At 54.0% G+C, this 25,676-nt stretch overlaps 1 protein-coding gene across 1 annotated transcript; it reads right to left on the reverse strand.

Annotated features, from left to right (window-relative positions):
* Positions 1-1,527: 1,527 nt before the first annotated feature.
* On the reverse strand, positions 1,528-25,090 carry LOC121463393 (kielin cysteine rich BMP regulator). Its single transcript, XM_041675592.1, has 38 exons — positions 25,021-25,090; positions 22,926-23,092; positions 22,598-22,787; positions 22,432-22,508; positions 20,269-20,365; positions 20,049-20,131; positions 19,771-19,864; positions 18,818-18,906; positions 16,829-16,922; positions 16,605-16,684; positions 16,439-16,532; positions 16,094-16,179; positions 15,935-16,016; positions 15,633-15,785; positions 15,454-15,560; positions 15,285-15,378; positions 14,581-14,754; positions 14,397-14,479; positions 14,207-14,300; positions 13,937-14,125; positions 13,514-13,684; positions 10,908-11,084; positions 10,171-10,256; positions 9,827-9,917; positions 9,633-9,715; positions 9,448-9,541; positions 8,281-8,454; positions 7,962-8,044; positions 7,132-7,252; positions 6,717-6,796; positions 6,425-6,524; positions 5,268-5,410; positions 4,812-4,984; positions 4,620-4,731; positions 4,431-4,532; positions 3,628-3,792; positions 2,085-2,391; positions 1,528-1,916 (listed from the first exon to the last, which is right to left on the reverse strand). Exons 1-38 carry the CDS (start codon positions 25,088-25,090, stop codon positions 1,699-1,701), a joined length of 4,677 nt encoding a protein of 1,558 aa, XP_041531526.1. The 3' UTR covers positions 1,528-1,698.
* Positions 25,091-25,676: the final 586 nt, after the last annotated feature.

Here is a 25,676-nt window from a genome sequence, read left to right on the forward strand (position 1 = left end):
ATCCCTGCTGTTGCCACCTGCTCCCCTCACCAGAGGCCTAAAGCAACAGGGCAAGTCAGTCTTGGATGGGAGCCTCCAGAATTGTGAGACAAAACAAGCCTTTTTGTTGATGGAGCTGCAGGCTGCGTTCTTGCCGCCCGGCTCCCAGCCACCAGCTAGCTTTACCCGAAATAACAACACACAAATTGTATTCTTTTAAACACTGCTTGGCCCATTATATCTAGCCTCTTCTCGGCTAACTATCGCACCTGGACTAGCCCATTTCTAATAATGTGTGTAGCACCCCAAGGTGCGCTTACCGGGAAGATTCTAGCCTACGTCCATCCTGGGTTGGAGCTTCATCGCGTCTGCCCCAGAGAGCAGAGCTATCAAGTCTGAGCTCACTTCCTCTGCCTCCCAGCATTCTGTTCTGTTTACTCCACCCACCTAAAGGCTGGCCTATCAAATGGGCAAAGGCAGTTTCTTTATTAGCCAATGACCTTCCTCCATCACCTTTTCACTTATAAATTAAACGTGTTGGGCATTTTGTTACGGTAATGAAAAACGGATCTTGACCGCCTGTGTTGTCTGAGCAGCGTGGCTTTCTTGCAGCCTTGCCATCCCTGCCAGGGCAAACTTTTCTCTCTGGCCCCCAAATGGAAATGGCCTCTCTCTTCAAAAGGCTGCGCTGGGAAGGTGGGTGGGCTCTAATTCAACTTAGCACTCTGTTGCCTAAGAAAACAACAAAGATCCCGGCTGCTTCCTTTCCTGGGCCATTGAGCCCTCACTTTCACAGCTCATATGTGGCAAAGAGGACTCAAATTCTGGATTATTTCTATCTTAAAACCCATGTTCCCTCCCTACAGTGATGTTTTGGCAAGCTGTTTGTGCTGACTCCATGCCCACCTGATGCTGTGACTGTGAACACACACATAACGTGCATGTACGTGATCTGTTTCTAAGGGTTCTCATATGTGCACATGAAGCTGTGTGTACTTGTATTGTCTCTCTTCCTAGATGATGAGCCTCACGTCACCAGTTCTTAGTGTGACCAAGAAGATGAAGCACCTAGTACTGCCAAACCCAGAAGAAACAAGAGGACTTGGTTTGTGCCTCTTCTCAGCGGCTCTGCAGCCCCTGCAAGGCCCCACACGGATCCACAGAGGGTCTCACATAAGAGTCACAGGCAGTGGTGGCACACGCCTTTTAATCCCAGCACTCAAGAGGCAGAGGCAGACAAATCTCTGAGTTCCAAGGCCAGCCTGGTCTCCAGAATGAGTTCCAGGCCAGCCAGGGCTACACAAAGAAACCCTGTCTCAAAAACAACAAAACCAACAAAAAACAACAAAACAAAAACAATCAGTCGTGCCTACCACACAGACTAGGCACAGGGCAGGGACCAAGGCACTTGGGTCAACCTTTCCATTTCAGAGTTTCCCAGACAGCCGAGGAAGTCATGAGTGCCATGAAGAAACACACACTCAAGGAAGTCATAGGCAGGTGTAGAGTTTATTCTTGTGTTTTGGCACTATAGATGTCTGGAGTACAGGCCCAGGATCCCATTGCCTGAGCAGGGATCTGTCTCTCTACAACTGTGGCCTGGAGGTTGCTGCTTACCAACGGTGATGTCTGACCAGATAAGTCCTGGCTGAGGGTTCCCTTAACTCAGGGTGGGACAGGGGGCTGCTCCTGACTAGGACTGGGCAGCGTGTGAGCTGGTTAGTCGCCAGCGAGCAGGACTGGTGGGCAGGCCTCAGGTGGGATGCAGTGGCCTTCATGTTCCAGCAGGCCCGCAGGACACCGGCAGCCTGGAACACAGGGCCTCACGCAGTGGGCTGCCAGTTCCCCTAGGGGTATGTGCTGGTTGAAGCAGGTGCGGGGGCAGGGTGGTCCACACTCATCAAACACAAAGCCACGGTCCGTGGGGCAGCCCACCACTGTAGACAGGGGAAAGCCGTGTCACAGAGGTCCCCAGCATCTCTCTGGCTGTTAGGACATTGTGCTATGTCTCCCTGTACCCTTCCTGCCCAGACTTCAGTCTACTGGGCTACCCCTCCTTTCCGAACTGGGCCTTCATTTCACGCAAACTGGTATCACCCCCTTACCGCAGAGTGTAGGGCCCCTCCAGACAGGAGTCACCCCAGCCCGGCGACAGTGACTAGCATAGGCTTCCAGGGCATCACAGAGACAAGCATCAGCTGAGGCTCCGGGTCCACAAGCACATAGGTCATACACACAGGCAGCAAAGAAGGGTTCTGGGGGTACCACAGCATGGCAGTGACTGAACGGTGAGGTCTTCAGGAGCCCACACCGGGCATTGGCCTCACGCCTGGCACGGTAACCTACTGCCCGACATGGGTCCACCTCTCGGCCTGCAGAACAGGGCCGGCTAGGACCCAGGCCTTCAGGGACCTACATGGAGAGAGCAACCATGATATGAAAACATCCCTGGCAAAATCTCCCTTTGAATAGAACATGTCATGCTCCTGCAAACAAAGTCTTACCTACAACCTTAAATGGAACTCATTGGATTGGGGGGGGGGGGTCAAAAGGAAGGCCAGGGGGTGGTGGCACACGCCTTTAATCCCAGCACTCAGGAGGCAAAGGCATGTGGCTCTCTGTGAGTTCGAGGCCAGCCTGGTCTACAAAGTGAGTTCTAGGACAGGTTCCAAAGCTACACAGAGAAAACCTGTCTCGAAAAACCAAAATAAAAATAAAAAATAAAAAAGACAAGAAAGTAGAAGTGGGGGGGGGCTAGCTGGGAAAAGGAAGGGGATTAGTGGGAACAGGGGAGATCAAGAGAGGGCGATGGGGAAGGTAATCAAAATACAGTAAATACATGTATGAAAATGTCAAAATGAAACACATTATTATGTGTAATTAATATATGCTAATGAAAACAATCCTTTAAAGAGCCAAACATAGTGGGGCACACCTGTGACTCTAGAAGTCTGGGGGAGGGGATCCTGGGTGAGATAGAAAGGTCCAGGCCAACCTGGACAACATGGTAAGACTTTGTATCAAAAAAGAGAAAGCAAATGAATCAAAGCGCCCCCTTTGGGAACAGCGAAGGATGGGCTAGGATGGGGCGCAGTTGGAAAAGTGCTTGTCTGGTACAAAGCCTTCACTTTGATACTCTGCACCCCCCGGAAAAACCAGGATGGTGCTGCACTTTGGAGACAGAGGCAGGTGGGTTAGTCACCCGGTTCAAGGCTACACAGAGAGTTCAAGGACAGTCTAGGTTACAGGAGACCCTTTCTCAAAACGGAACAGAAGGAATCAAAAGTGCTCATCGCTCAGGTCTGTGATGCCCGTACAATGGAAGCTGGGAGAAGAGGATCACAGGTCTAACAACAAAACAATAAAGGAAAGCACTTGTCTCTCTTTTGAGATAAAATAAGACTAGAGTAGGTAGACGTTGACCTGTTTAAGGTCACACAGCCTGTGAGTGACGGAGAGACAGAGCAGGCTTTAGAGATTCAGGAGACAAGGCTTCCAACAAGCTATCCTACCTCTGCTATTAATTGAGACAGGCTCCAAGCCTCCAACTTCCATGAAAACCCCCAAATCTGTCTTGGGTCCTTTTTACAGCAAGGGCCAGTGCCCAGTTCTTCTAGTGCCCCGACTCCTTGCTCCCAAGTCACTCACCTTCCAGCTGTTCCCAAACACAGCCTCTGTGGCATGGAGCCTCCCATCTGGACCCTGCAGATCATCCTGGGCAAAGCCATTGAGGTTCCCACAGAGACCACAAGTCCGGCCCCGGTAGGAGCTGGGAACTCTCACCTCCACCTGGGACTGCCCATCCCACAGCACCTGCGTGAGAGGCCCGGGACTAGGGATGCAGAAGGAGAGAGACCCCAAGGAGCTCATGTGCTAGTCAGATAGTTCCCAGGCTGTGGGATGAACAGGTGCACACTGCACATCGAAGGGCCACTTCCCTAATCCTGGCCAAACACTGATGGTGGAGAGGCCTGCCCACTATTCCTGGGTACCGTTCAACTGGGTTTCTGGTGGAACAAAACCCACTTCCTGAGATTCACTGTCTTGTGGCCTTAAGGATGATACAATGTAATTAGAGTTTGGATCAAGGGCACACAAGCATGGGTTTGTCAGTTAGGACTCTGGCTGGAAGCAAGAGAGCAAGCCACCTTCCCCTATGGGAGTTGGGAGAGTCCACAGAGACCACCTTGTACACCTTCTTGGCCGCTTCCCTAACCCTATCAACTCCCCACTTTACAGACAGGCAAACTGAGGCCCAGAGAAGGCTGATGATGGCTCAGAGTCTCAGGATATGGAGCGCTGAGCCAAGACTGAAAACAGGCTCAGGACAGAGCCTTTTGAGGATATAGCTGTGCGCTCTCCCTTCTGGCTCCTCCTTCCACCTGGCAGGAGTAGGCACCTGTCTTTGTAGAATGTAGGAAGCATGGGATCCTGTTGCCCTCTAACCACACCTGAAGTCCAGGCTGGGCATGCAGGATCACAGTGTGACCTCGAAGTTCAATGTACAGCAGGGGCTCCTGAAGGAAGGGCAAGGTCACCGTGTGCTGGTCCACCTGGGAAAGAGAGGGAGAAGGGAGGGGCCGTGCTGGGCCAGGCAGGTGAACTGTGCTGGACTGACCTTCCCCAGGTCCTTGGCTCACCACGACTGTCCTGCCCTGCAGCAGCCTCACAGCCAGGGTCCCCAACAGCACCGCCACCTCTTGGGTCCAGGCCACACCCCTCCGGCCCCGGTCATCATTAGTCACGTGGACACTATGGGAAGGAAGGGCCTGGGTGCCAGAGGTCAGAGGCACCAGGTTTAGGCGGCAGGGAGTAGGGAGAAGGGTGCACACCTGAAGTCGTCGCCGTGGCAGTCCTTGGCCAGCACGTAACTGCAGCTGCCCTGGAAGTGCAGCAGGCGGCCATCGAAGGTGCGGTAATGGGGGTCCCCGAAGGCCATGCAGGAAGCCGGTCGGGGCAAACAGCGGGGACAGCAGCTGCCGGGGCTCAGGGCAGGAGCCTCATCCTGGCCTCAGACCCAAACATGGTCAGTCACAGGACACTCCCTTGTCAAGTCTCAGCTGTCTCTCCTAGTAGTCTGAGCATCCGCCCATCTTCTCTCTGACCCCTTGAACCCAGATTCACTGAGAGCGGGTCAGGCCACCCTCTGGTGGTCACTCCCGGAACAGCACCATCCTTGGCTCCACTAACAGCTCGTGAAGGCAAGACAAGGCCAAGCCCCCCTCACGGCTCTGGGATGGCAGTGCCCTGTGCACCCCGCTCCTACCACCTTGGACCAAAACACTTACCGAGCCACATGCGAGCTTACTGCAGCGTTGGCTCTGGCAGCGCACAGTGCCAGCCAAGCAGGAGCAGCTGGTGCAGGCATCCACGGCCCAGTGTTCCCCAGAGGCTACCTGGCGGCCCTGATGCGTGCAAGACTGGGTAGAGGCTGAGGGAAAATGAGACAAAGAGGGTCAGTGGCCTACTCAAACACTCCTGTGCCGGTGGAAGGACACGCATTTCTCCTTCTTAGACTGGGTGGCGGAGGATCTCCTTCCCCTCTGCCCTGTTGTACGCTCCTGCGGGGCAGACAGACGGGATCATCTGTGTCGCCCCTCCTCCGCCATCTCAGCCCTCACCTTGGCATCGCTCACCCCAGGTGCCAACCCTAGGCACCTCCAGCAGTCATGAGGACAGGGCAGCTCTTGGCACTCCTTGAGGTGCCACTCCACATGGCACTATTGTTGAGGGGCTTCCTGCGATTTCCGGGGGCCTTCTGAAGAGGGTCGTAGTTCCATCTGTCCCTCCTATCTGCCCCCAACAGTGCAGGTGGGAATGAAGCCCAGGTCTCAACTCCTTGCCCAGAACAATGAGGCCACCACTCACACAGCCCATATTTGCTGGCGGATGTTGGACCCTCTTCCCTTGGCACACCCACCTGTCCCCAGGTCCCTTGACAGGTGCGGGTAATGCAAGCGTTGCTGGAATTCTGCCAACCCTCCATCCCCCACACTCCTGCAGGGGAGAGCCCCTCCACTCAGTCTAAGGAGGAGGAATGCGCGTCCTTTCAGCAATACTCTCCCTTCTTGGAACTCAGCCCCATTCCGCAAGCACCCTGAGGGTGTTCATTTCCTCGGCAAGCCTGGTCAGCCTGGCGGGAATCAGACTGATTGGTTATGGAGTCCTGGAGATCCAAAATGCCAGGCCCTAGAACCCTTTACTGGGCCAACCCCCAACTGCAAAACACAATGCCCACAGTGGGCCTGGGGACCACGAGGCCCCTGAAAAACCCTCAGGCTTGAGAATGCAGGCTTCATTCCCTATTCTGCCTCCTGGATCTCCCCTCCACCCCGGTGGGTATCATCTCCATTCCCACAAAAGAACATAAGCTGCATTCCGCCTGCAGACCTCAGGGCACCCACGAATGCCTCCTCCATCCCCAGGCTCCTATCTGGCCACTCACCCTTACACACGGGGCAGCAGCCGTCAGCGGGTGTGTGGCGCTCCCACGGGTGACAGCTGAGCTCAGGACAGGTCCGGCGAGTACAGAGCCATGTCGAATCCTATTGTGGTCATGTAAATATGATAGAGAGAACACAGCAGGTCTTGTGGAGTAGGGTGTAGGCAGGAGATGACATTTAGGACAATTGTCAGAGTGAGCAAGAGCTCAGGGGTAGCTACGGAGAAGAGGAGAGCCATAGCTCACAGAGCAGGAGAAAGGGGGATCTGGGAGTCCCCACAGCAGGAGGACTCACCTGACACTGGCAGGTATAGCAGGGGTCTGGTGGCATCAGCTCAGTCCCCCGCAGGTCCTCTGTGCAGTTACTCAACGCCTCTGTGAAGGCAATAACCCAGTGTGGGGTGAAGGGGTCAGGAGACAGAATTGCCATTCAGTTCTCTTTGCTTTGTGGCTCCCAAAGAGCCAGCCGACAACGGCTACCCTACAGCGCCCCCTGCTGGGCAGGATGTTCTACATAGCGCACCTGGCCGCAGAGGCCAGTAGTCCCCGCCAGCTTCCACTTAGGCGTGGAATAGGCTTCACCCATTTAGGCCAAACAGTACACTTGAGTCGAGAGAGGGCTGAGGCAAAGCGGGGGAGAGCTAGCTGGCTCTTCTAGCATTTCTCCGGGGGCGCAGCCTAGTTTATCGGCCCCTTCGCCTAGGACTCACGGGCGCAGGTGGGGCAACAGTGCCGGGGCCCAGGGGGTAGACGCTGGCTTGGTGGGCAGCCCACCAGAACGGGGCACTGCCGCCGGCGACAGTGAAGGCTGGGAGGTCTCCCAGGCTGCAGCTACAAGAAGAATGAATGAGGAGAGATAAGTCCAAAGCCGTGGCAGCTGAACTGCCCCTGAGCACCAGGATTCTCAAGGGTGTCTGCTACACCCTCGTCTTCAGGTAGTGCGGGCATGTCACCTCGCTCTTAATCTAGAAATGATGCCCCTTGGGGCCTGAACCATCACGTGACCTCTAATCCTTCAGGCACTCTTCATCACCCTCCCCACTCCACTGCCTGTCTTCGTACCCATAAACCGTTTATCACTTTTGTTTCTGGATATAGGGTCTCATGAAACCCAGGTTGGCCTCAAACTGGATATGTAGCCAACCCCGGCTTTGAATTCCTGGCCCTCCTGCCTCTACCTCCCCAGTGCCAGGATTACCAACATATGCCACCACACCCTATGTATGTGGTACTTAGGACTGAACCCAGGGATTTGTGCACACCAGGCCAGCACTTTACCAACTGAACTACGTCGCAGCCCTCACCACTACTGCTAAGGTAGAGAGTAAACACTCCCCATGTGGGCTGTTCGCTGAACACCACCACCTCAAAGACCAGGTCCATCGACAGCTTCCCCATTCGGACCTTGTACTCTGCCTAAATCCAGACCTGGTCCCACTGACCAAGCTCAGCTTCTGTCCTGGGCCCAGGGACACACTCTGTCTGATCACCATGGTCCTGCTCCATCAATTAGCCAGTCCCAAACCTTGCCCTCTCCTACCTCACAGATGCAGACTTCACAGGGGTCTGTCGCAGGCTGGAAGCTCTCCCCAGGCTCGTACTTCCGACCCTCATGCTCACAGCCTTGGGGACAAGAAAAGAGGAGAACGAGGAACCTTCAGGCTGACAGCGATGTCAAGAGGGGGGCTCCTCCATGCTCCAGCTCCTGTCCCTTGCCCTGGGGCTGAGGAGTGTACAAGAACGAAGGCCACTGCTCCTGGAGCCCCCTCACACCCACCTCTGCCACCCAGTCCAGCACTAAAAGCAGGGAGGTGCTCACCACCTACCCAAGTCTCCCTCCCACACCAGGTTCCAAGTACCAGAACACCGAGGGCAGCAGTCACCGGCCTCCTGCTGGGGCTGGATGCAGGCACTGGCACACTGGACCTGGGCACAGGTGACGACGCCCTTGTGACACATGCAGATGGAGCAGGGGCTGTTGGCAGGCACCCAGCTACTACCTTCAGGATGCTCCTCCCCATGAGCGAGGCAGCCTGGGTCCCAGGCAGGCAGGTGTAAGCTTCGAGTCCAAGATCTGGCTATCTGCATCCCCTCCCATCCCACCTGTGGTCAGCAAGACATGGGGGCACCAGGACGGGGCTGTGGCATGGATATGGGTCAGGACAGAGCGCACGTCTGCGGTGGTGCGGGGAGTCATTTGCGTGTTTGATCACGTTTCAGGCAGCAGGAGCTATCAATGAAAGCCCATCGGGCAACACTGGTAGGAACACGGGATGAATCGCCCTATGCACCCGTGATATCTCTCCAAGCCTCAGTCTTCTCCTGTATCCCGTGGGGATTATGTCTGTCCTGTCTTGTTTACAAGGCAAGGGATGCTGAGGGGGTTCTGGGTTGGCTACACAGGGTGAGGTGAGAGGCAGCAGGCTGGGATTCCGGAGCCAGAGGCCAGAATGTGCAGCTTGACCTTGCGACCTGCAAGCTGAGTGGCCAGGAAACTTAGGTCACCTTTTTGTGTCTCTGTTTTTTATCCTCAAAACATGAGAGGAAGGGGACCAGGGAGACAACAAATCCACTTGCCACCAAGCTGGGCAACCTGAGCAGGGTCCCTGGGACCCATGTGGTAAAATGGGGGGAAAACACCCCCATGAGCTGTCCTCTGGTCTCCATGTGCAGGCTGTGATGGGCTCCCCAAACAAAATAAATGAACAAAAGTAATAAAAAGTAGGAATGAGGACAGCATATCCAGATAAGATAGTTGTGCTTTTAAAGTGAGGTGTGTGTGTGTGTATGTGTGTGTGTGAGAGAGAGTCGTTTACCTGTAATAAATGTTCTAATAAATGTTATTAATCATGATTATTATCACTACTGAAATAGGCAGGAATCTAGCCTGCCACTAAGGGTGTGTTGGTCCAGGAGAGGAAAGGCTAACTATGGATTAGAGGGACAGTCAAGAACAGAGGCACGGTGGGGGTGAAGGGAAGGTTATAGGATCAGGGGCTGAAGTGTGGGAACAAGGTCGGGTATACCTGCGCACTGAGGACAACAGCTCCCTGGCTCTGTGACCTGAAGCAAGCAAGGCAGAGGCGGGCACCGAAGCCTCGTACAGCTGACCTGGCCGGCCTGCAGGCAGGAGATGCAGGGTCAGGGGCATGCCATGCAGGCTTGGACCCAGAAGCATGGGCCGCCCTGGCTCAGCCTTGCTTCTACATACCCAACAGCGGCAGCGCTCGCAGCTGCCCTCGGGTCCCTCAAACTCCTCCCCATCTTGGTACTCCAGACCCTGAGAGAGGCAGCCTATGGGAGACACACATTCTGTGGGGAGTGGGTTCTACCTGGCAGAAGGAGAGGGGAGGAGGAGGGCACAGGTGCCAGGCACACAGAAAGATGGTGGCAAACTATGCTCACTGCGACAAACAGGGCAGAAGCAGGGGCCTGGAGAAGGCTGTGTGCAGAGAGCAGGAGGACACGGTTTCTTCTGGCAGTGCATAGAGCCTTCCTGGATGAGAGAGCACAGTGTTACTTGGACTTCCACGTCACCTTCCAATCAGACGGCACTACAATCTTGGCAGGTACCCTGCTGAGCTTATCAAATCTGAGCCCCTCTTCCCTGGCAGGCGAGACCTGACCCCACTTTTGTCTCACTGGATGTCACAAGCATGTTTATTGCTGCCTAGATGCAGACAATCCATCCCAGGCCAGGAAGGAAGATAAGGGATGAGAAGATGCCACACCCCAAAGAGTCCCTTCACCTGGCAGGTGCAGAGGGAGCAGGTGGGGTCAAGAGGATCAGGAAGGGTCTCTCCAAGGGCAGCAGTGATCCCATGGTACAGGCATCCTGGCAGAGTGGGGAATGGGACAGGTGGGCCACTGTCAACAGAGCCCTCTGCTGTCACATGCACACATGTACACACACAGAGAGAGAGAGAGAGAGAGAGAGCTTAGCTAGAGATAGTAAGGCAGAGAGGAGCAGGGGAGGGGAGGGGGGCAGGAGAAGCTATTATCAGGACTATCAGATTTTGCACAGAGATTTGCATGCATGAAGAGGCTGGGGGACAGTGGATGTGAAATGGAGACGAAAGGCCTAGGAGAATGTCCTGCCTCCTTGGGAGAGGACAGGGTGGCGCAGGCAGGCTGGATAGGTGACCAGCTGGGTTGGGTCAGAGGAGGTGGGCTAGAAAAGCTGCCCATCCTGGTTGGTGACTAGGGGCAATGGGAACCACTGGACCGCTTTCAAGAGGGTGACATTTTAAAAAGGCAACAAAACAATTTAAGAGTAGGAAAGTTCAGAACACAAAGGACCAGTTGGTGAGGCGACAGTGGGAACAGAGACGAGGGCAGATCATGCATGCTTATGGGGATTCTGGGAGTAAGAGAATCTCTGTGTGTCTATCTCAGGAGGTTCAACTGTATGCAAACCTCCTGCCCTCTGGTGCTTAGCCCCAGGGAACCCCAGCAGGAGGAAGGGGGTGAGGCGGGTGGCTCATACCCTGGCAGGTGGGACAGCAGTGCTCAGGTACAGTGAGCGGGTGGCTGCAGGCTGGAGGCTCACAGGGCCGGCGGGTGCAAGTCACAAAGCCTCCAAGACAGGTGCACAGGTTGCATGGTTCCCGGGGGTCCGGGAACTCCTGGCTGCTCAGATAGGATACCCCCAGATACTCACAGCCTATCAGAGATGGGAACCGAATAGGAAGGCAGAGAAGGGAGAGAGGAAAGCAGTCATTCCCTGAGCTTGACCGGGCAGGAGGCCAGAATCTCAAAGACCTGGCACCTGGGGACGTTGGGGTGAGGCTGGATCCAGGCTCTAGTAAAGGAACCTCGACCGACAGGGTGGGGTTTGGACTGGCCAAAGGGCAGGTTTTCTCCCCTGCACCCTGCAAGAAATACTAGTATCCATCTATAAGGAAAACACACTAGGCTCTGCGACAGGGTTAGATGCTCAGCAGGCCACTGCTAGAAGGCTCCAATTCTCCTAGACTACAGTTGGGGAAGCAGTGGTGTAGATCAAGTTAGCCCCATTCCAATCAATGCTGGTTGATTAAGGAGGGAGACCTGTACTGCTCTATGACATTTTGCTTGCATCCCTTAAAAAGGAAGGTAGTGGGGGTGACTCAGAAGTTAAGACCACTTGTTCTTGCAGGGGACCCACGTAGTTTGTGATCATCTGTAACTCTAGTTCCAGGGGGTCTGACACCCTCTTCTGATTTCTGAGGCCATTAGGCACACACATGTCACACAGGCATACATGCAGGCAAAACACTCATACACACAAACTAAATAAACCTAACAAACAAGCAACCAACAAGAAAAACCTAACGAGGTGAACGGGGTATAACAGCACATGCCTATAATCCCAGCATCTGCCAAGTGGATGATCAGGAGTTCAAGGGCGGCCTCATCTACACAAGAGAGGTGGCTCAGTGGCTAAGGATAGATTTGCAGCGTGCACAAGCACCTGAGTTCAACTCCCAGTACCCAAGAAAAAAAAGCCAAACAGGGCTGCCCACACACCTATAACCCCAGCTCAGAGGGGACAGATTATACACATATATGCTATTATGTATGTATGTATAGATAATAGATAGATAGATGATAAGGAGAAGATATCTAGATAGATAGATAGATAGATGATAGATAGATGATAGATAGATAGATAGATAGATAGAGAGGTAGAGAGGTAGGTAGATGATAGATAAACACATAGATTGATGATAGATGGATGGATAGGTGATAGATAGATGATAGATAGACAGACAGATAGATGTTTTTTGAAACAGCACATTGCTGAGGTTGGCCTTGAACTCCTGATCTTACTGTCTAGACCATCTCAGTCCTAGGATTACAGGCATGGGCCACCACATGCAGGCAGAATTTAACAGTATTGTGCTTTTGCGGGGCAGGGTATGAGACAGGGTTTCTCTGTGTAACAGTCCTGGCTGTCCTGGAACTTGCTTTGTAGATCAGGCTGGCTTTGAACTCACTGAGATCTACCTGCCTCCCCCTCCCAAGTGCTGGTAGGATTAACGGCGTGCGCCAGCACCATGCGGCAACAGTATTGTCCTTTAATTGTATTCATTTTCATGGTAATCTGTTCATGACAAGCCTAATTTTCTCATTTAATCCATCTAGGGGGTTGGTGAGATGGCTCAGTGGGTAAAGGCTCTTGCCAACGTGCCTGGTGACATGAGTTCAGTCCCTGGGAATGGGTGGAAAGAGAATTGACTCTCAACACTTGGCTGTCCTCTGACCTCCAGCTACATAAACTTAACCAGTATGTTCATTTGAAGAAAAGGACTGGGGCTGGAGAGATGGCTCAGAGGTTAAGAGCACTGTCTGTTCTTCCAGAGGTTCTGAGTTCAATTCCCAGCAACCACATGTTGGGTCACAACCATCTATGAGATCTGGTGCCCTCTTCTGGCCTGCAAGTGTACATGCAAGCAGAACACTGAATATGTAATAAATAAAGATTTAAAAAAAGGACTAAATAAATAAATAAAATTACATTTGGTAGAAGATGTTAAAATAGATTGGGTTTGCTGATTAGCGCCTGTATTCCCAACATTTGGGAGGCGGAGGAAGGAGGAGCAGGGCAAAGGTCATCCTCTGCATACAGCAAACTGGTGGCCACCATGGGATACATGAGACCCTGTCTAGAAGATTAAAGGGTGCTAAGATAATACAAGAGTGACAAGGAGGGAGAACGTCTCCGACAGGAGTTAAAGCTTAGGCACGACGGGATTTGGTAATTTGCCCAAATTCATGCTCTTAAATTGTTTCAAGCTCAGGAAAAAAATGCAGGCATTTGCACAGGATTTTGTTGTTTGTTTTTTCGAAATAAGGTTTCTCTGTGTAGCTGTGGCTGTCCTGAAAGTCTCTAGGTAGACCTTGAACTCAGAGATCCTCCTGCTCTGCCTTCGGGTGCTGGAACTAAAGTCGAGTGTCACCACCGCCCTTTCTTTTTTCTTACAGTAGAAATTGTTTTAACTCTTTTGATCTACTTTGGGGCAGTGAAGAGGAGGCTGGCTCTGCTCTCTCATCAGCACCCAATCCGATCCCCAGCAGGGTGTGTCCTGTTTTTCCCAAACCCCAACTCACTATCACAGGTGGGGCAGCAGTCTTCCCTGGCGGGGAAGGGACACTGTGCAGGGGCACAAGCCCGGGGCTCGCAGTTGACGCTGCCCTCCCAGCAGAGGCACACGTGGCACGCGATGCTAGGAGACGAGAAGCGCTCTCCACTGGCGAACTCCTTCCCCTGGTACAGGCAGCCTAAGAGGGAAGAGCACGGACTGGGGGAACGTGGTGGCTGGTGGCCAGACCCTTAGTCTAAGGACTAAGGGCCTTAGTCCTTAACATTATTATTAAAGTTCCCAGGTAGGAGAGACCGCCCGCCCGAGGAAGGAAGACCTCTGGGAAGGCATATTCTAAGAGCAGGGACACCAGGCTGGGAGACGGATAGTAATGACAAAACGGGATGGGGGGGTGCCATCCGGATCTCGAAGGGTACCACAGAGGAGGTACCATCGCAGGAGGGGCAGCAGGGGCCCCGGCGCGGGTGGGCGCAGGGTGCGGGCGGGCAGGGCAGTCGCTGGCAGGACACTGAGCCATCCAGGCAGAGGCAGCGGCTGCAGGGGTCTCCCGGTGGGAAGAAGTGCTCCTGGTTGCGGGCGGGAACCGCATCCCCTGACCGCGGGCAGCCAGCCGGGACATCTGCGAGAGAGTGTGTCACGTGGCACGAGGGGGCAGGAGGAATCTCGGGGAGGGGCTGCCTTGGGAGTGTTGCCTACCCACCGCGGCACTGGGGGCAGCACTCTCCCGGAGGCAGGACTGGCTCGGGACAGGACAGCGGCGGACAGCGACGCGCCAGGCACTGTACGTTGCCGCTCTGAGGATGGACAGAAAGATGAAGTCAAGTCGGATTAGTGCGAAGTGGTTCCGGACCCTTACACATACTCCCTTTGACTCCTGGTCACACACTCACCAGACAGTGACATAGGCGACACGGGTCAGTGGGGTGAGGGAAGTCCGCTCCGTTGGGGTACTCTTTCCCACCAAAGGCACAGCCTAAAGAGGGGGCAGCTATGGGCCGCTGTCCCTAGGGCTTAAGTTCCTGTTGGGGAGTTCTCCATGACATGTGCATCCATTCCCCAACCTCGCAACCTCACCTTTGCAGTCTGTCCTGCAGCAGGTGCTGGGCAGAGGGTGACCACAGGGGGCGCTGGGGCAGGCACGAGGCTGGCAGCGAGCTTGGCCTTCCTGACAATGGCACTCTTGGCAGGGGTCTCTTGGATGAGGGAAGCGTTCTCCATCTACAAACACCTGTGTCTCCAAGACGCAGTCTGGGCAGCAGACAGTGGAGAAAGGTGTTTCAGCAGAGGTTGACAGGGCTAGGTGCCACCTGCAGCCTCTTCAGCGCTCCCAGAACCCAGAGCCACCAATCAGGGAGAGGAGGATGGGGGCTATGGGTAGCAATGTATATCTCTCTCTCACTGGTGTGAAAAGTTTGAGTCCCTTTACTTGTAAATGGAGATGGCTGTGTGTCTCTGGGGGTGCTGAGTAGAGCTTACACAAGCTAGGACACATATCCATGCACACAGGGAGCATGCCCCATGCACGCACCCGCACTGCAGGAACCCGTGCTACATGGGTGCGTACCTGACTGCACCTGAGAGGATATTTAGGATCACGGAGAAGGGTGGTGTGGTAACACAGAAAGGTAGCAAGTCTTTATTCTCCTTTGACCCTTGCCCTTGTGAGTTCCAAAAACAGTTCTGAAAGTCCTTTCTTTGGAAGATATCTGTTGGTCCCATCCAGCTGTATGAAAATAAAGTCCGGATCCCCAGGCCAGTCCGACACAATAAACACATACCTGGACACTTGGGACAGCACTGGCCCGGTCCATTTTGAGGCTTGGCACAAGTTGTGGAAGGACAGTTGACCAATGAGCACCTCACAGTCCCGTCCTGGGAGCAGGGAAGGGACAATGGGAGAAGGCCCAGGAGGGACTCTGCGGGGCAGCTTTAAGCCCAGGAATGTACCTCACAGTGGCAGGCATGACAGGGGTTGTCCACATCTGTGAAGTTCTGCCCATTGGCGTACACGAGGCCATGGTAGGTGCAGCTCTCACAGCTGGGGCAGCAGGCACCTAAGTGGGGCAGGCTGGTCAGGGTGGGCTTGTCAAAGCCAAAGGAAAGATGAGATCTGGCGGGACACTCACCGGGTGGCTGGGTCGGATGTTGGCACGGTATTGGGGAGCAAAGCACAGCCCTGCACACAGGCACCCCATCTTGGCAGGAACAGTTGGTACAAGGCTGTCCATCTGGTTCCCACTGGATCCCCTCCGCGAACTCCTCACCACTGAGCACACAGGCTACAGCAAGGGAAAGGGGCCTGTCACCATGGCAACCTAAATAGCTTCATCTATCCTTGTTCTTCCCAGTCCATGGGGACCCTGGTTTGCAAACCCACCATAGCCTCCTTACTGGGGTAGAGTTCTCCCCAGAACATACACAGACACACCTGAGCAGAGCTGGGGGCCAGAGGCAGACCGAGTACAGGGGGCGACCGGGCAGTCCTGTTCCTCACAGGATACGTCACCAGCCTAAGAAGAAGGTCAAGTGAACGGCCCTTAAGGAGAGACACAGAACTGGGCACTGGGCAGAAGGTAGGCACACTCACCTGGCAGGAGCACCGAAGGCAGCGGCCGTTCTCTTGCAGGGTGAAGGTGTCCTCGCTCTGATAGTCATGTCCCTGGTACTGACAGCCTGGACAGGAGGACAGGGGTCTGGGGGACAGGACTAGTGGCTGAGCAGGAGGCATCATGCCATCTCAAGGCATATCATCCCACCTTGAGGAAGATCACCTAGGCAAGTCCTCCAGGAGGCCCTGCCTGCCTCCACCACACACACCACAGTGTGTGCCGCGAGAGTGAGGTGAGAGGGGGTAGGAGCGTGGGTGCGAGGAAGGCAAAGCTCACCATCATCCCGAGCCTGTCCCTAGTTGGTGCCTGCCCCTGGCACTCACCATCACACACAGGGCAGCACTGCCCAGGAATCCTGCCCGGATATCTGCAGGGTGCAGGCGGGCAGGGTAGAGGCTCACACTGGACACTCCCATTCTGCCAACAGGGCCCAGTCAGCAGGGAACAGGCCCTGAAGCCAGGCCCTCCCTACCAGGCAGACATACTCACAGCACAGCGGCAACTGGAGCAGGGGTCCTGGGAGCCCACAGGCTCCCCACTGCTGTGCTCCCGCCCATTTAGGAAACAGCCTGTAGGGAAACTGTGCTCAGATGCTCTTCAGGGCAAACTCACTGCCCCAGTCCCCCTAGTCCAGACCATCACAGGTAACTTATGCCGGGCCAGCCACTGGCACTGCTGGCCTCTCTAGGGTCTCTGTTCCACTCCCGACTCACCATCACACACTGGGCAGCAAGTGCCCGGAAGGGGCCTGGCGGGGTATGGACACAGGCTGGCACACTCCCGCTGGCGGCACTGAATCTGGCCCTCCTAGCAAGGGTAGGCAAAGGAGAGATCCCCGTCGCAGGGTTCAGCCAAGAAACAGAAATGGCATTAGAAGCCTAGCTATCCACTCATTAGAAGTCCCTATGGGATGAAATGCATCTCCCCCCAGATTCGTACATTGATGCCTCAGAATATGGTTGGTCTCTTTGGGAAACAGAGTTAGTGAAGATGTAGTCAATTAATGAGGTATTACTGGAGTAGGTTGTCCCCCAACCCACTATGACTTAGCATCCGTATATAAAGAGGAACTCAGACACAGAGGGAGAATGCCCAGATGAAGCCAGCACTGGATGCTGCGGCTGGCTCAGGAGTTAGAGTGCTCACTGCTATTGCAGAGGAAGCAGGCAGCCCCAAACACCTGGGATGGCAGCTCAAAGGTGCAGACAGTCTTCATGGGGGCTGCACTCACACACACAAACCCACACTCAGACACGTGTGTATTCTCATAGTTAAAAAAGAAAAACGAGGCCAGCTGTAGTGTGCACGCCTTTAACTCCAGCACCTGAGAGGCAGAGGCAGGTGGATCTCTGTGAGTTCAAGGCCAGTCTGGTCAATCTAGTGAGACTTTCAAAAAAAATTTTTTGACAAGTGAAAAATAAAACTAAAATCTTAAGAAAAAATACTTGGATGCTATAAGAGCCAAAGAATGGCAACAATGATGAGAAGCCAGGAAAGGCACAAATTCCCTTTCATAGCCATCGAAGTAATCAAACCTGCCACACCTTGGTCTTGGACCTCAGGTCTCCAGAAGCATGGAGTATATTTCTGTCGTTTGAAGTGACTTAGTGTGTAGCCCTCAGTTACTGAGGCCCTAGGAAGCTAGTACAGACGTACAACCTAACATGTCACTTAGCTACCTGTGACTCAGTCTGTTTTCTGGATGACAATACTCTGCCGCTCAGAGGCCTGTGGGTTAAAATGAAATGTGTGGGCGGGCCTCTACTTCAGGATGCCGGTACTTTCAACTGCGCCCTTTGCTGATTCCTAGGATGTCTTTTCCTACATCTCCCTCCTCACTCGCTCCCCAAGGCCTAGGTGAACAGCACCCTCACCCATGAAGTTCTAGATCCAAGCTTCCGAAGAACAAGATAACTCAAGCCACAGAACCCATGCAAACTTTTTTCAAGGTCAACTTTTGGAACTCAAAAGGAAACAGAAAAAATTAAAATTTCATATTGTAATCTACTTACCCATTACAACATATGAGCAACACAGAGTATTCGAGATATTTCACATTCCTTTTAATCCTACTGTCCCTCCCTTGTTTTTTTTTTGTGGGTTTTTTGTTTGTTTTGTGTGTGTGTGTGTGTTTGTTTTGAGGAAGGATAGTTGAGACAAGGTCTCACTATGTAACCTGTGCTGTCCACATATTCATGATCTTCCTGCTTCAGCCTCCTGAGAATTGAGATCACAGGCAGGTGAAACCACTTCCAGACAGGGTCTTACTACATAGCCCAGGCTAGCCTCAAATTTATAAATTTCCCGTCTCTGCCTCCTAAGAGCTGAGATGAAAGGCATCTGCCACCACATCTCGCCCAGAGCCATTCTGGCCCGGCACATGTTAAGAGTTTTGATGTCACAGGATTGGCTACTGCCTAGTTCAACTGTATTCCTCTCTCTCTGGTGCTCTGACCACCCAGTGTGTCCTGCCCTATTGGCTCTCCTCCCACCTACGAACTCCTTGAACTAAAATTACCAGCCTGCTAAACAGAGCAGGCAAGCCCACCAGGTCACATGCTCACAGGGCCCAAAATATAATCGTCTCTATCTCTGCCTCTTTTCAGTGCCCCCGGATGTGGCCGGTGGAATGAAATCAAGAATCTAGCAGGCCCGCTGGCAGGGCAGGGTGAGGGACAAGCCAAGGGCACCTCAGGACTCACCAGGCAGCGGCAGATGCGGCAGGGGTCTCCAGGAGTGGTCCACTCTTGGCCATGGTCCCTGTGAGAGTTACCTTCTGTGCAGCCCAGGGCTGGGGATGGAGAATGGCAATAATGGGAATCTTTCTGGGCCCCATCTTGCCTTCCTCTCCCCGCTCCTCTCATGCTCCCACCTCTGTCTGGACCAGTGGTTTTCAACCTTCCTAACGCTGCGGCCCTTCAATACAATCCTTGTGTTGTGATAACCCCAACCACAAAATTATTTTCATTTCTACTTGTTAACTGTAATTTTGCTACTGTTACGAATCATAATATAAATATTTTTTGAGATAGAGGCTTGCCAATAGGGTCACAACCCAGATGTTAAGAACCACTGGTCTAGACTCTCAGGGATTCTCAGTGCCCCAGACAGGATGAGGTCCTCATTGCTCTTCTGTTTGCTTGTCCATGCCTTCCCTAGACAGCACAGCATACTCTCAGTTAGTGAGGACTCCCCTGGAACACCCTCCCTTCCGTGGTCAGATGGACTAAGCAGATAATAGTCACTTATTATCCAATATCAGTAGATACATCACGTGCACCTTACAAACGGAAAACAAACGGAGAAACAACAGCTTAGAGTCGCGGAATCACTAAGAGACAATGGAAAAATGTGAACTCGGGTATTGACGATCCAGAGTATGATTGGCCTGGCATTGCTTGTCCACTGATCAAACATCGGTCTAGAAGGAAGGGCTCTGGAGTCGAGAAACAGTGAGACAGCCTGCTGGGGACTCTTATAAAGAAAGAGTCATGGAAACTAAAAAGATGGCTCAGCGTTTTGAGGGCACTGATTTCTCTTCCAGAGGACCTGAGTTCGATCCCCCGCACCCTCCACAGGCACTGCATACACATGGCGCACAGATGTACGCACACCATGCACGTTAAATAAATACGTAAATAAATGAAAGGTTCACCTTGGCAGACTGGGCAGCAGTGTCCAGGCCTCAGGACTGGCTCAGGGCAGGGGCTTGGCTGGCACTTCACAGGCACACAACGAACCAGGCTCCTCTACAATGGACAATGTCTGTAAAACCCCTGGGTATGACTTTCCGTAGGTTCAAGGTGGGGCGGTGTTTAGCAGGAATGGCACCAGGTTCAGACGGCATGGACAGGGCTAACAGTGACAGACACGGCAGGGTGGGACAGAGATGGCCCAAGCAAGCAGGCCTGGGCAGGGGCTGCAGTGACTCACCAGGCAAGAGCACTGGAGGCAGGGATTGGAACTGGACAAGAAGCTGGCCCCTTCCTCATGACGCTGTCCTTCATACTCGCAGCCTGGAAGGTTGGCGGCCAGGATGGCAAGGGTCACTAGAGAGTAGGGTAGGTGAACAGCACCCAAGAGAAGGCATGGCCCCAAGCATGCGTGGATCCACGCAGGCCGAGGGGATTCATGGGTAAGAACAGGGAGTCACCTGGACGGCAGACGGGGCAGCATTCCCCAGGTGGGGTGAGGGTCTCCAGGCAGTTGAGCTCAGAGCATGAGGGACCTCGGCATTGTACAGCTCCTGCCTGCAGAGCAGACATCAAGTCCTCCCCCGAACTCTCTCCACCGTCCATGCTGGGGTACCCTGCAGGCCTCAGAAGCCTAGCAGGCTTCAACCGAGATGCTCAGAGGAGAGGCCATGGCCTCGGGTAATGCAGAGCAGCGGGGCAGGGGGACATAAACATTGGTGGGGGTTATACCCTAACTCTTACCTGGCCAGTGGAAAGGACATTGGTCTTTGGATGTCACATTTCAACAGCCCTGTGGCCCCCAGAGCAGCCTTCAGAACTGGGCATGGATCCCCAAGTAGGAGACCCAGATGTTTGGGGCAACATCAAAAGATGGACCTCCTATTTTTATATTTCCTCCATCTTCCAGCAAGCGGCAGTCAAGGGTCTGACTCTGACAGTGTGCTGGCTTTATTTATAATGGGTGGAGGAGGATGTCCTGAAAGGTGAGCCCATTGCCCCCTCCTCCAAGCCTGTGCCACACGGGTCACAATCATCAAAGGCTCTTGTCATATGGAGTAGCAGTGGTCCCGAGACACCATGTACCCTGAAAGGTCTCTGTGTGTGTCCATGGCTTTGAATTATACAGTTTGGGGCATGAGGAGCAGGCTGCTGGGGCTCTAAAGCAGTGTCTTGTTTATGCTCATCAAATACTCTGCCACCAAGCTGCCACCAGAGTCCCTTTAAAGTCCACCAACTCCCAGGACTTCAGCCTTGGTCTCTATCCTAGGGCTGGCTGGAGTCCTTGTACCCCCCAACTGACCACCAACTGGGATGCCTCTCCTGGCAGAAGGATCAAAAGTTCAAGACTCGCCTGGGCTGTAGAATGAATCCAAGGCCAGCCTGAGCAGTAACTCAGCAAGACTATGAACTCAAAAGAACCAAGAGAGTGAGCAAAGACCATGGCAAAGGAGGTTTGTGAATATTGATTAGTGGGGGACTGCTTGCCTCACATGTAGAATACTCTTGGTTTCATTACCAGTCACACACACACACACACACACACACACACACACACACACACCTAATGTGGTGGCTCACTCTTGTAATCCCGGCATTCAGGCTGAGTCAGAAAGATTGCTTGGAGTTGAGCCCAGTTTGAGCTACCCAGTAAGTTTCAGGCTAAAGCCAAGTATGGTGGGGGTACATTTAGAATTTGGGAGGAGGAGACATAAGGATCAGGATCTCAAGGCCAGCCTCAGCAACATTAAACAGTTTAAAACAAAAACAACAAAAAACAAGAACAGAGAGTATGTCCCAAATACTGTATGGGGTATACTGTATATATTTAAATCATGTGCTTTTTGAAATTCAAGTTTTGCAAAGACGAATGAAAGAATAAACAAGGAACTTGGGAGGCAGAGGCAGGAGGACCCCTGTCACTTTGTGATCAGCCTGCTCCACACAGCGAGTTCCAGACCAGCCATGGCTACATGTGAGACTCTGTCTCAAAACAATAAAAATCCCACAGAGTCACTGCCTCCGTCCTCCCAGCTCTTCTCAAGCCTCTGCCATAGCTGCCTTTCTAGTTTCCCGTCTGACCTCTCTTATTACATGGGATCTAACTAGTCACTGTCCCCTGCCTGTTCTGTAGGAACAGCCCCTGCCTGCAGCCCACTGCCCTCTCTGGCCCTGTGTAGCAGCCTTCCAGCAGGTCTCCGCACCCCTTCCATACCATGGGTGATATTCCTAACACTCTTTGGCTCTGTAGACTCCAGTGGAATCCCACCGCCATAGAAGGAAATCCAAACCGCAGAACAGGCAATATCCTGGCTCTTCTGGCCTTCCTAGACTGTCTCCCATCATGTGTCTCTCCCAACCTCAGTACCTGAATACAGAGGGCTCTAAAGCCTTCCTCTTTCTAGTGCAATTCCACCAGGCACCTCTGGGGGCCCAACAAGTATGTGGAGCTTGAGCTCCAGAAAGTAGAACCAATGGGAATCCCAAGGATGAGAGTCCGGGCAGGAGAGGCAGACAGACGCCAGAACACAACCAGCACAGCGTGTCAGTGACAGGTGACTAGAGAGAGGCAGACAGGACACAGGGACAGGTCTGGGATATCTAGGTGGGTCTCAAGCACTCACCCGACAGTGGCAGGTGGTGCAGGCGTCTGGGGAGAAGGTCTCCCCATGACCATAAGACTGGCCATTGTGGCTGCAGCCTGAGGTGGAGACAGTAATGTCATTTAGGACCCTAGTGCCTTCTCCAGGCCCCCGAAGAGGTGCAGTGGGTGGACAGGGTGATACTGACCGCGGCAGTGGGGCAGGCTGGGCTGGGGACCACAGTGTGCGGTCCCGTCACGACACACACAGGTCGTGCAGGCATCGGGCTCCCAGCGAGCCCCTTCAGGACAGGTGCGCTGCAGCCCGCAGCACTGGGGGGCAGTGGAGCAGCAGTCACGAGACTCCAGTTGCAGCACCCTGGCTTGCAGGTCCTTGTTCTGGGGAAACAGAGTGGAGGGGCAGGCTCAGCTCAGCTCCCATCATAGACAATTCCTTAAGGATTGTAAAATGGAGAAACAACCCCAAAACGCAAAGTGCATCCTACCCCCATCCCTGCCAGCCTGCCTCCACAGTACCTGCTTCCTGAGGTCAGTCACCTCGGCTTCCAGCCGCTCCAGCCTCTCCTCCAGGGGGCACCATTGCTGTTGGTGGGCCCCAGCAGGGACAGAAGAGCGGGAGGGTGCCTGCTGCTGATAGTCCAGAATGTCCGCGAGGCTCGGGCGCTCTCTGGAGACCTCCCCACCTAAAGGGCGCAAGAAGCCAGCTTGGCCTGTGGGCAGTGGTTGGGAAGGTCTCCTGGGTTCTGTCCTCTAGAGCATGCATGCACCCCCACTGCGTCCCACATCCGTGGGAGGAGACACGGTGTGTGAAGGTGCTGGAGTGGAAGCAAGCAAGCAGGGAAGACCACGACAACAAAAACGCACGGAGACAGAAACCCTGAGAGCACCAGAGTAGCCTAGTTCAGTCTCCAGAAGGGACAGAGAGCAGCATCCAGACCAAGGCCTCCCTGACGCCTGCTCTGACTCTGCTGGGATCCTTAGGCATGGACCATCCATCCACTGTGGGCCAGAGATAGCTTGGAGACCTGACATGTTATGTTTGATCAAGGGTCCAGCACAGGCTGAATTGCAAGGGAGGGTGTTGGACATGTGCAAGAAGGGCTCTTTAAATATTTGGAGGTCTGGTGTGTGTGTGTATGTGCACACATGTGCGCACGTGTGTGCAGATGTGTGTGTGCACAGGTGAGTGTGTGCATGCATGCATGTGTGTGCACACGCACTTGCTCACGCATGCCCCCACTCATCTATACCTGTCAGTAAAGGAACTGCTTTGGGGAAAGGTACTCCTCACTCCACTGTTTGTGTGTACCAGAAGCACAGGAGGCCCCATATTGGATGAGGTGGGCTCTGGAAAGCAGAACCTAGCTCTGCCGTTCTGGCAAGGCCCCCAGTAGACGCGGCACAGTGAAGACAGCCTGTTCCTGGTTCCAGATAACGTATGTCCAGGAAGGAGGAATGTGCCTCTGAGCCTAGGCCTGGAGTGGGGCACAGCCACGTTCCCCTCAGTTCATCCCCCCCCCCCCCAAGCCAGGAAGGTAAATGCAAAGGCCGCTTCCCACAGACATCCAGAGAGTGGAAGGGGAGTGGAGGCTCCCCAGAAGAGGTAACAAAGGACACTGAAGGCGGCTGGCCTTTCTTTCCCACAGCGGCAACTCAATCAGGACCAGCTGGAGTAATGAAAGCCTTTTCCCCAGGGACACTAGACCTGTAAGGCAGAGGGGTATCACCTCCTTCTTTATTGCCCACCCCCCCCGGGGAGGGGGCATTCCAGTCCAATATCTACCCACGGCTCAGTTAATGCCACCCCAACGCACTCAGCTACCTAAGTCTGGGACTTAGCACCACCCTTCTGTACCCTTCTTAGTCCCCACCAGTTCCCCGGTTTCCCAGCTGTTCCATAACCACATGAAGGGTGTTTGTGGATGGGGGTCTCGGTATCTGAATCCCTCCACCCAAACATGACCTCCTTCAGCTCCGCTACCCCCGCAGACCCAGCACTCCAGCCTGCTCCTCTGGTTCAACTTAAGCAGGCACAGCAGAGGGGGGTCAAGGAAGCAGAGACCTGGGCGGGGGTTGTCCTCTGGTCCACAGGAATCCCCAGCTGAAAACAGGGCCAGTCACTTTTCTGGAAGATCTGCAGAAAATCCTCCTGGAAGTGGCACGAGCCTGGCTGCACCCCAGAAACTGAATTCGGGTTCCCCCTCAGCCTCCTCCTACCCTGTTCCTGCAGAGACCATCCATTCGTGCAAGCCCCAAAGGCTACAGTCTGACAGGACAAAGTCAGTTCCCATAGAGAGCATTCCCCCTCCCCCCTCCCCTTCTCTCAATAGAAATAATTAACTTCAGACACCCAGATACCAGGACAGTCTCTGCTTCATTGTTGCTCAGGACTCCTTGGCAGGGACGGCAGGAGGACCTGGCCCAGTCCAGGAACCCCTGCCTGGCCGCCCCTCCCCCACTCTGCTCGCCCACCGACGGGGAGTACGGAGAGAGCACTGAGGCCGGCCAGGGACAAGTTGCCGAGGCGGGGCTAGAGAAATGGTCTAGCCCTGTCTGACGGATTGCCGGGCCGAGCCAGAAGTGGGGGCACACCCTGGACGCCCCGACTCACCGCATGCGGCCAGCACCAGACTCCCGAGCTGCAGGAGCAGAGGTAGCAGCACCGCCCCGGCCCCCGCCATGCTCTCTCCTCCCGCCTCGCTGTGGGTCGGTGCTCGGCGGGCGCTGCGGGAGGCGGGGTGCGGAGACTCAAGCCACCGCCCACCCAGTCTTTGTTCAGGGAGGGCCCGGCAGCTCTCCGCCCCTTGGTGCCTGCTCCCCTACACCACCAAGGGCTGGCTTTTTACCCCCGGGGGCCCCTGCGGGTCCTGACCCATAACAGTCTTCCAAACTCCGAAGGAAACTGGGCGCAGAGTTGAGGGGTCAGGGCCAGCCATCTCCCTGCCCTTTGGGACTACTCATCCTTCAAGGGTTCTGAGTAACTTTTCTTCCTCTACCTCATGGGGCTTATAAGAACAGCAGGCTCAGCTGGGTTCAAAAGCATCAGCAAGGGGCTGGAGAGAAGGCACTGTGGTTAAGGGACCTTGCTACTCTTGTGTAGGATCCGGGTTTGGTTCCCAATACCCACATGAATGCCCACAGTCTGTAATTCTAATTCCAGAGAATCCAATTAGTAACTTCCCCAACACCAGGCAATACGCCCAGACAGGCAAAACACCTCATACATATAAAATAAATAAATAAATAAATATTACTCTATCCTAATCC

This window comes from Microtus oregoni, unplaced genomic scaffold (genome assembly GCF_018167655.1).
Source record: "Microtus oregoni isolate MIOR12 unplaced genomic scaffold, Mior012 000026F_ref0000081, whole genome shotgun sequence".
NCBI classification, from domain to species: domain Eukaryota; kingdom Metazoa; phylum Chordata; class Mammalia; order Rodentia; family Cricetidae; genus Microtus; species Microtus oregoni.